The following is an 11172-nucleotide window of genomic DNA, read 5'->3' on the forward strand; positions in this document are numbered from 1 at the left end:
ATTATGACTCCTTTGGGAGAGCATCTGAAAGTTATAAACATGTGGTTGCTTTGATACTCATCAATGATTGTCTATTCTTAGAAATCTAACTATAACCTGCAAGTCATGATTAGTCTGTGATTCCATTCATCATCCATATCGCTTCATTGTATGAAACTATTGCTTAAACAATTATAAACCGAAGAATTAGATGAATAATAGACCATTAACTACAAATCTGTGGTCACATTTTGTCTGTGTGAACAAATGTATCTCCCCAATACCCCCAATACTTTCTAAACTCCGTTACATGGTCGTACACATCATGCAGCATTTAAATTCTGTTTCTTGAGGGACGCTTACTGAGAAGATGTTTTGCATGGTTCTCTCAAAAATTAATGTCTTTCTGTGGCTTTTTTTTCAGAGCATGTCTTGGTAAAGAGGATAAAGACATGCTAAAACGAAAGCCTGAAGCTATTGAATTTGCAAAAGAATCCTAATAAGAACAAGCAGAGGCAACACTCAATAGCTGAAAAAACCCTGCTTACTTCAAGACACGCTCCTTCAAGTTGATGCCTTGCCACGTGCCGTGACACCAAATTGCATGCACACTCACACGCATAACTATATAATGGCATCTGTGTTCATTACTTATGGTAGCTTTTAGCCAACAATGGTATTTGCATGGGCTTTCCATGTTATTAATTTGTCACTTTTCCCTATCAGCTATATTTCCTTCCACTGGTGTACTTCGGCTCGAAGGCTCTACCAAAGCTCCGACTGGTTTATGACATCAGCGATAGCATCGGGCTAATCTGTGTGTGCGGTCAGATTAGCGCGCTGCAGCATTTGCATGAGTGCGGGGATGGGGATTTGTCTATCTGCCTGGACACAGCGCTGCAGGTCCACACGGCCGCCGGAAAGTCCTCTCCGTGGTGAGAGGCACAGAGGATGTTGAGCAGAGCATCCCACGACAAGGAGCCCTGTGCTGCACACACACACACACACACACACACACACACACACACACACTGCACACACATACAGTACACACATACACACACTAGCAAACACGCACACACACACACATACACATGCACACGCATGCACAGACACACATGCACGCACACGCAGGCACACACATGCACACACACACGCACACACACACGCACTAATGCACCCACACACACACACATACACACACACACACACACACACACACACACACACACACACACACACACACACACACACACGTGCACACACACACACACACACTCACATACATACTTCTCTCTCTCTCTGTCTATCTCTTTCACACACATACACACAAACACACACATGCACAAATGCGCAAACACAGTCAAACACACACACACACAAACACAAGCACATGACAATTACTCACACACAGACTCACAGCTCTCACATGTACACTCAGACACATGCACCACTCTCACACTCTCTCTCTCACAGACACACACACACACACACACACGCCATCCAGACCCTTAGGCATAGACAAGTCAGTTGCTTATCTGTCAGCGTGGGCAAGGAGACCAGCCATCAGGGAAACAGACAATCCCCCAGAGAATGGGACTCAGTTTCAGAGGGGACAGCACCAAGAACATCACACTGAGTCACTTCCGGAAACTTCTTTGACAGTGCCATGTTGAAATGTGCAAACAACTACAATGTAAGAACAATTCTTGTCAAAGGAATATGAGGGAATGATAGTGTGATTCTGAGGCATAATATATAATATATGCCTTTCTGCACTGCTGTTGCAGTAAAAGGATTTTTTTTATATGGTTTCTTCCATGCTTACCCCCCATTCTCTCAGTCCCATTTCCCCATGGTTGGTTTGGTCTTGATAATTTAAAGGGAAACTTGGCAGGATTTCCCTCTCTGCTGGATAAATTGTGCATTATGCTATTTCAAACTGTGGGAAAAGGTAACGATAAAGCACATGGATTTGTTTACAAGCTATATAGCGAACGGTTAGCATACGTTTGGTAGAACTATGTGGATGTTACAAGGTAAGAAACTCAATGTTGCAAGGTTGGTTTTCCGCCTGGGGACGCTAAGCGCAGTGGGGAAAGTCACCATTTTCACCGGAACAGGTCATTTAACCATCCAAATGATTTCTAAACGGGTTTATTACGTTGAAATAGTTGCCAAGTTCCCCTTTAAAGCCTTCTGAATCAAAAATCAAAGAGCCACTTACAGTAATGTTGTTTTCAGCTAATTCTACCACAAACATTCACATGTCCCTCATCGTGATTTGTTGGGACTGGGATTTCTGCCAAACCCTTTAGCCGTAGGGTGTGTGTGTGTGTGGATGGGGGTGAGGAAGCTTCGCAGTGGTCACATCCTTCTTCCACGTCCCCACCTCCTGGGCCGGAGAGAAGCAGGGAAGTTCTGCGCAGCGCTGGAGAGTCCCTCACTGCAGGTCACTCTTTCCATGGGCTCCCGATCCACTGTCCCTCCTATCAAAAGGGCATGCAAAGCAGGAGACCCAGAACCTTCTATCACTTCTTTCCTAGTGGCCGTCCTCCTCTCTGAGATGGAGTATGTGTGTGTGTGTGTGTGTGTGTGTGTGTGTTTGTGTGTGTGTGACTGTGTATGTATGTGTGTGTGTATATGTGTGGTTGTGTGTGTGTGTGTGTGTGTGTGTGTGTGTGTGTGTGTGTCTGAAAGTTTGTGTGTGTGTGTGTGTGTGTGTGTGTGTGAAAGTGTGTATTCTTAATCAGAGTGTCTGTGACTTGCTATTCATGTGGAGTGTGTGTACCTGTGTGTTTTTATGTGTGAGTGACGTAAGTGACGCCTCAGAGAGTGAGACACTGAATGAAGTAAAGAGTCTAAAAGCAGAACGTTATTTTTCTCTGCATGACCACACGTGCACCCTCACAACACAGTCCCATCATACAGTAATTCAACACTTCCCTTGCCCAGGTCTTCCACTGTCTCTGCCTGTCCACTCCACTCTCCATACACATGGCCCAGTGACCTGTGTGTGTGTGTGTGTGGGGGGGGGGGGGGTTGACGAATCGCAAAAGATTCCTGGAATGTGGTGGCTGCAGTTGTATAACTCACAGCCACCCATAGCGTGCTGAGAGCAGGGAGGGGCGGGGCCTCCCTCTGTGACATCACCCCCCCAGCGGGGATATAAGCGTGTGTGTACAACACAGAGCAAAGCAGCACTGCACTAGACTCACTAGACACACACACACACACACCTGTGCAATCTTCACTCACCCCTGCACTCAGCCAGCGAGCGCAACGTTTACACTCAGCACCCACAGAGGATTTCTTCTTCTCCCTGAACTCTGAGCCCTCAGATAAGGACAATGGCATCCGTACACACCACCATCCTGATCCTCCTCTCCGTGTGGATGACTCTGCAGACAGGTGAGTCAGTTCAGCTCTGATGAGAGACGAGTGTTTTTAACATGTCTCTAAAGAGACTGAAAAAGGCTTTATTGCCTATATGTATTTTGCTTACTGAGTCGTTGTGTCATCATGTGTGTCTGTTTTCGAAATTATGATCATAAGATGCGGTAGCCTACTGTCAAAGGCTTAAGTAGTGATTTGATTTGTGAACTGCAAAAGGGGAAAAAATGGAGTGTCTCAGATTGCATCCCATCATGAAGTCATGATGTGCTCATCATTTTGTTTGAAGATGATGAAACTTAATTAAAAATTAATTATGCTCAGAACTGTGACATGAAAGCAATGCAGCCTTGGTTATTTTTCGAATTTTCCCACTTTATCCATGGTCTTCTGGCCACGATGCCTTGTGATTTCACAATGCCAGTAAAACCAGTCTGCTAGCATCATGATGACATGATGTAATTGTTCCTCAATGCTAGTCATATGCCTGTTATAACTGTAATTGGTGGGCTTGTTTCACCAGAGCTTGTGAATAAATGTTGATGTTACTGGGCTACCTACCCAACCTTAGCCAGGCATTTAGGTTGAAATGATTCCGTGCCATCCATGTTATGTCCATATTGTCATATAATTAAATCTCCCATGCCTCAGATCAGCGATGTGTTGCTACATGCTGTCTCATAAGTTTTATACCATCTTGAGAGCAACCTTGAATTTCCCCTGGGGATCAATAAAGTATCTATCTATCTATCTATCTCTACCTGTAATGAAATGTTTGTATCTCTGGAGGAATAATCTAATATTCTGGGCAGAAGTTTCCTTGACGTGTGCGACCATCAATTCACAGATCACTGTTCACACGCAAAGTGTGTTTTACCAGCTTAAGTGTGTGTGTGTGTGGGGGGGGGGGGGGGGGGCCCCTGTCAAAGTTGACTAAGAAAAGATATGGGGTATTTGCCTTCTCCATCTGTCATGAGGGTGATATGCACAGTGACATGGCATATATGCTGCCCAGGTCACATTGAAAAAGCATGAGTATGAAAAATGTGTGGCTGTCATTCTGAACAAAAGCATCAGAACACATTGCTTCACGAGCAACCTAGTCTCTCTTTTGCTCTCAGCATAAGTCAACACCAGGTACAAAACACCTGCACATTTAGATATGTGCCTCAGTATTCCTGTTGAAATGCTCCTCTGTGCTTGAACTGCGCTACTGTTCCGCAGTCAAATCATCAGTAATGGGAGCAGATAACCTCCCGGCTCAGAGGGGCTCAAATGGAATGGAACAGTAAATCGTGATACAAAAGCTGGAATGTCAACATGGCGACTACTTTAGAACTGAATTGTCCAAAGATGATTTGTACTGGAAAGTTCTGGAATGCAGTACCCTGGAAAGTGCATGAGAGTATTGTATGCGAGTGTGTATGTGTGTGTGTGAGTGTGAATATGAGTGTCTATGTGTAAGGCGTAATTTATGATGGGGATAACCCCAATCCTCAATGTCTTAGCAAATAGCCAAAGAGGTATTATGTCAGAGAAACTCATACAGATCTTTGCACAACCCAAAACTTGATTAGCTACACCTACGCCACATACTTTGAAGACTACATTCCTTTCGCCACTTTGTGTCTCCAACTTACTCATGTTGATCTAGGTGCAATAAAGACCATGAGACACTCCGGTTAATCAGGTCATATTTGGTGTCCAACCAAACTGGTACATTAGATACAACAGGTATCATGATGTAAGCAGTAAGCTTACCCTTCATTGTATATAGTATCTGTTTAGCTATTAGCCATTCATACTGTATGACTCCTTGTGTGTCATGCGGACAATTATTAATGGTAAGACTGTAAATCATGTAACAGGTTAATGAGGTCAGATTAAATATATTTTCTGTGACAGGCAGCAACAATAGCCCATGCTCCCTTAAGTAAGTAAGTGAGTAAGTGAGTGAGTGAGTGAGTGAGTGAGTGAGGGAGAGAGGGAGTGAGTGAGTATTCCTGAGCATCTCTTCTCTCTCCTCCAGGTCTTGGGTTTCCGCTCTCAGGCGGGCCAGATGCCGGTGGAGCTGAGGGTGCCCCCCGGGTCCGCAGCAAACGCTGCTCCTGCACCAACCAGCTGGACTCCGAGTGCCACTACTTCTGCCATCTGGACATCATCTGGGTGAACACGCCAAGGTGAGAAAACACACGCTCACAAACAACACACACACATAAACATCTGGCATTATGAATGCAGTCTCTTTCTAATACCCCCCCCCCCACACACACACACAAATCAGTTGTCCTACACAAACCAAACACGCACACACACACACACACACACACACAGAAAGAGAGAGAGAGAATGAGAGGGAGACTCACAGAAAGTATTATGGACACTCATACACAGACAGAAAGAGCCCAGACACGGACACATCCAGGCATGCACTCATCTACATCTACGCCTTCACATAGTTTCGGTTGGAGCCTTTTCAGACTGGTGAAAAACGACACCCTGTGATCAGAATATGTTCAAACCAAAAAATGTCAGTCCAATCACGTTACATCATTTATTCAGGTCACTGTTTTGAATTCTATGGAAATAAATCAGGGTTATCCCTGGAAATTGTCTGGCACGGTTTAATCTTAATGGCACCCACTATCATGTAATTATGATTCACAGTGTGGTTGTTTCTTAATGATTTGGCAACGGTCCATATCTTCAGTCATATCGACACACAGTGTAAGGACAAGGTCCAGGAGAGGAGCTCTTGTTCCTGTGTGCCTGGTTGTAGAGAGGGTCTGGAAACACTACCGCATACTGACTCTTTCTCTCTCTGTTTTTCTCTTTCAATTTCTCCCTCTCGGTGCATCTCTCTCTAATCTGCAGTAAAACTACAGTTTATGGGTTGGGCAGCGCTCTGAGTCGGCGGCGGCGGAGGTCTGCGGGACGCTGTTCTTGTGCCAACCCTGCCGATCACACTTGCAGCCGGTTCTGCTTTTACAGGTGAGTTTGTGTATGTTTGTGGGTGTGTATGTGTGGGTATGTGTGCATGTGTGTTTATTTATGTATCGGCCACAAGGTCATTCAGCGGTCACCTCCGTCAGTTCTTCAGAAGTGTCATAAAACCGTACCACTCGCCGGTCTCTTTTTGCCGTTTTCGCCCTGACTTATGTGCGTGTGTTTATGTGTGTGTCGAGGGTGTGTGTGTTCTCTCTCGTTATTATCCCATGGCCCGAGGCTAATGAGAAACGCTCGCCCAGACTCTGAGTCCTCCGCTGGCTGACATAGGCATTCCCCAAACACAGACAGCGAACACAAATGTTATGATTGGCCTATACTGACACTGGGCGTAAAAGCCAGTGGGAGGTATTCAAGAACGAATCAGGGATTAATCATTCCCGGGAGTGACAGTTACAGATAATTAGCAATGACAAGAGGCCTATTATATCCATACATACTGAAAGGGCAATGGATTTACCATACCTTTGTTGCCCAACTGCAGTGCAGACATACAGTATAGTGTATCAAAGTGACATCCAAATTCAGGTCAAACAAAAAGTGCAGACTGACTGACAAGCACCTTCAACACATGTGTTCAGCTCCAAAAGAGGACATGTTTAAAATGAAAAGTTTAATGTAGCGCAGCCGTGGCCGTAACCGGAGGATTGCCGGTTTGAGCCCCGACCAGTGGGCCACGGCTGAAGTGCCCTTGAGCAAGGCACCTAACCCCTCACTGCTCCCCGAGCGCCGCTGTTGTTGCAGGCAGCTCACTGCGCCGGGATTAGTGTGTGCTTCTGTTCACTGTCTGCTGTTTGTAATTCACGGATTGGGTTAAATGCAGAGACCAAATTTCCTTCATGGGATCAAAAGAGTATATATACTTATACTTATGTTTACGAAAGTAAACATTATTTTGACTCTTTGTCTAATATTATGCTATGGTCTTTTTCCCTAGCTCAGAGAATCCTGCCATTGTATTGGTTAAACCATGGCAATCAGAAGAGGAGGCCGAAACAAGTGTGCTGACTGTCCAGAGATCTCCTCAGGCTTCTGGGCCAGAGCAACTGGCCCCACAAGAGCCCTTGAATGGAGCGCGCTCAGAAGCGTTGACCCTTATCAGGTAAACATCTACTAGACACAATGAAGCTTGGAGCATTTAATGAACTTAACTGAACTTCACTTAAATGTAACATTAACTAAAGCACTTAATGTTACAAAATGATGGTTTTACATTCTTTTTGACCTGATATTAAATATTATTGTTTTTTTAGGGAGCTCATCCGTGACAGTAGCCTGGTGATGGAGGAGGCATCCCATCCCAGAAAGAGAGCCCCCTGGGCCCTAAAGCCTGCCTACACATAAACAGCAGCTGGAGGGACACAGAGAGATGAACGCGAGCTCAAGAACAAACAAAACAAAACACTCTCCGGTGGGCGCCACAACAGGGGGCGCTGAGCTGCAGAACAAAAGGAGGTGTCCCGAGACGGCCGTGGAGATGGTTTTGGAGTCACCACAGTACCGTGTGCTGTCCTAGCTCATGCAGACGAGATGGCAGCAGACGTAAGGATACGGGACACACCCAAGGACAGGCGCCGAGGCAGAAGTGCACTGCAGAGTACGCAAACACAGTGCACGACACGGCGTAGTCAGAAGTCTGTGGAAGAGACTTGCAGTTTAGGGAGCAGTAATGTGTGTGTGTATGTGTGTGTGTGTGTGTGTGTGTGTGTGTGTGTGTGTGTGCGTGTGTGTGTGTATATGCACATTGCTTGATACTCTTATGATATAAAGCCAAATAGGGTTTTAAGTCAGCCCCACTAGAGCCATGGTGAACCATCTCAGTGATGCACTCTGGTTTAGAGAAAGTGGGATGGGACACTGGTATGTTGTCCAAAGGGAGTGTTTTTGCACTATCTCAATCGTTTTTACAGGCTCCTCTTCTCTGGAAGCTATAGAAATGAGTGCAAAGGTTATGATATTATGACTTAATTGCTAGAGATAAATTTGCACTGGTGTAGGTTGTTTTTTTCTCCAAAATGCACTGAGGGCAGATGATGAAGGCAAACATTTGTGTGTGTGTGTGTGTGTGTGTGTGCATGGGTGAGTAGGTGGGAGTATGTGTGTGTGTATTTATGTGAGAATGTATGCACAGGATTACATGTGTGCGCGTTTGTTTGTGTGTGTGTGTGTGTGTGTGTGTGTGTGTGTGTGTGTGTGTGTGTGTGTGTGTGTGTGTGTGTGTTTTCTCTGTACAAACAACCTTCACACTCTGTCCAAACAACCTTCACCTGATCATACCTTTATCATACATCTGCATGGTGTGTTTTAGCTCCATGTTTAGCCTTAAAACTAAATGAAAACATGGCTCAAAGTGTGAACACCCACAGCTTGCCGCTTGCTTCATGTATTCCTCAGCTGCCATAGCTCTGATGTGTTTGTTATGGCAACACGTCACAAAGAAAAGGTACTTGCCAAAAACTGGTGGAATGCATCATGCGTTGTTGAATAGAGATGGGAACTTGTTTATTGTTCCAGTTAGTCATGTCTAATGGTCCTTAGGTGAACTGGAGGAACAGGGAGGAGGCAGGATAGGGGTAGACCCTCTAGAGAGGTCATGTGGCAGACTGTAGGCTACACAATCTAAGTAATTAATTATCAATTATACCAGAACCTCCTCAAAATACTGTAGTTTGGTTTCTATTTAGGGGACCATAGTGGCACTTTGTATAATCCTAGTCTTCAGTAATAATCATTACTGCAGATATTATTTACATGTAGAATTTATTTATGTAGTAATAATAAATTATTTATTTTGTTTATACTCATGTTATATCACTTTTTATTCAACATTATATTCCATCTTGTTTGAACGACACACATAGACAAAAGTTAGATAAATCATTGTTTAACCAGAGTATGTTTCACAGTTACACAAATTATACGGACTTATTTAACATGGATGTAATGGATGTGTTCAATTAAAATAAAGCACATTAATCTAAACACTTATTTTGGACTTTTCTTCATTTGTTGTTCTGTTTATCTGATTTGTGGATCCTGCTGCCAAGAAAGTAACAACAATCTGAAACCTGCTTTGACAGACATACCAGAAAGAAATCTCAGGGGCAAGACCCATGCCAGAAACCATGTTTAAACTCATGCCAGAAACCATGTTTGTAATGAAAGTATTACACTACCAGCCTCTTCACAACCGTATCCTGTCATCAGTAACTCAAAGATTAATGATGGTTCTGGCCAATTACTCCTGGTTTTTTTTAATAAATAGAATGGATCACTGTCAAAACACAAATCCCGAACTTGTAGATAGTGGCAACGCCCTCATGAGACAGTCCCATCCAAGAGGATTGATTGGTAGAGAGATATCATGACAGCATTTATTTTGCATTGAGTGGTGAAGGGAAGCCACCAGCAATCACAAGATTATCCCTCACACAAATACACAGAGAAGCCAGCTGAACAGGAGCTAACATGTGTGAGGTGAATGTCAATGTTGACTAAGCAGAACGCATACACATCAGACAAGGATGAAACTCCTGATGCTTCCAATGTGGAGTGATTTCACAATAAAAAGCAATAAAAAAAAAAAAAAATGAATCAGTTCCAGCAAGCTCATAGTGACATCACATCACTGTTCCATATTATTTTCTGGACAGAGATGTGTTAAAAAACAACACGAGTTGTGTTGTATTTCCACATATGAATGAGGCCTCAAACAGATCTGGAAATATTTTTCCTGTTTACACGTCCATATTGCACATCGGAATTGGGTCACATTTAACTGACGGTGTAAACATAGCCTAAGTGTCATTAAGTGTCCCAAGATTTTTGTCCATATAAAGTGTAAGGCCTTTTATGCATGCATGGAATGGGTTTTTCCCCTAAGCTGGTTAGTTGTTGTTGGTGTAATTGGGCTCCCTTACCCAACCTCAGCCAGCTATTTACAATGAGATGATTCCAGCCATGTCATACTCTTAATGATCTTAATGTTCACACAGTCAGGTACAATGACTTTCAAATATTTGTGGATCTGGTTCTATGTCTTGTTGAGATACAATATCAGCTGTGCTTAGATACGAGGCAGCAATGAGTTTCATGAGGGTGTTGCACAAAAAACAAGTCATGACGATCTTATGTGCTTCCGACGACGCGTTTTTATCGCCTTTATATACAGCACACACCCATCTAGCGTGTGTACACCTTTGGTATAAACATTGCCCTTACAAAAGACCTACTGCATGTAACAGTGACTTGTGGCATACAAGGGTTTATAGACTGCAGACCAACTGATCCCCTGCCTCAGGTTTCATAGAGAGGTCACTGAGTTTAAGGTACTGGACCCACTTCGGTTTTGCTAACTGACTCTTAAAAGCAAAGTGGCGTTAGGGCTGCCAAGTGGCCAAGCTCATGTACTGGGGGAAAAACAGGATGTCATTTAACATTCCGTCTGAAGTTCTCTCCACTGAATGCAAGCGAGTGGAGAATGAGCGGAAAAGTGTGTCAGAGGTTAGGGAGAGTAAAAGATAGCAAGTAGACAAGCATTGATAAGAAACTGATTAAATGATGTCTTGTTCCCTCTTTTCTCTCAATATTCAACCCTGTGAGTGTACAGTATCCAGCAAGTGTGCTGTATGTGGCTGTTCAAAGTCATTCAACTCAATCATGGTAGGTACAATATGTTGGAATTTGGGCCCATCCCAATACCTCCCCTTCCCCTAGATTTATGCCCTAACCCTCATTTTTGCGTGTGCATGTGTATGGGTAGGGTGTCCCATTACTTTAGGGAGCAAGGGGGAG

General features: G+C 44.0%; 1 protein-coding gene across 1 annotated transcript; it reads left to right on the forward strand.

The window, feature by feature from the left end:
- Window positions 1-3238: 3238 nt before the first annotated feature.
- LOC143118423 (uncharacterized) lies at window positions 3239-9282 on the forward strand. The gene is made up of 5 exons (XM_076279480.1): window positions 3239-3390; window positions 5402-5552; window positions 6247-6363; window positions 7316-7480; window positions 7632-9282. Exons 1-5 carry the CDS (start codon window positions 3330-3332, stop codon window positions 7720-7722), a joined length of 585 nt encoding a protein of 194 aa, XP_076135595.1. The 5' UTR covers window positions 3239-3329; the 3' UTR covers window positions 7723-9282.
- Window positions 9283-11172: the final 1890 nt, after the last annotated feature.

This window comes from Alosa pseudoharengus, unplaced genomic scaffold, assembly GCF_046254945.1.
Source record: "Alosa pseudoharengus isolate Yale_2024_CS ecotype anadromous, Long Island Sound unplaced genomic scaffold, YU_APseudo_1.1 YU_APseudo_1.1_scf_12, whole genome shotgun sequence".
Taxonomy (NCBI): domain Eukaryota; kingdom Metazoa; phylum Chordata; class Actinopteri; order Clupeiformes; family Clupeidae; genus Alosa; species Alosa pseudoharengus.

Coding starts and splice junctions, on each gene's coding strand:
- LOC143118423 (XM_076279480.1), top strand. CDS start 3,330: ATGGCATCCGTACACACCACCATCCTGATCCTCCTCTCCGTGTGGATG. Junction 3,391..5,401: donor GTGGATGACTCTGCAGACAG/GTGAGTCAGTTC, acceptor TCTCTCCTCCAG/GTCTTGGGTTTCCGCTCTCA. Junction 7,481..7,631: donor GAAGCGTTGACCCTTATCAG/GTAAACATCTAC, acceptor TTGTTTTTTTAG/GGAGCTCATCCGTGACAGTA.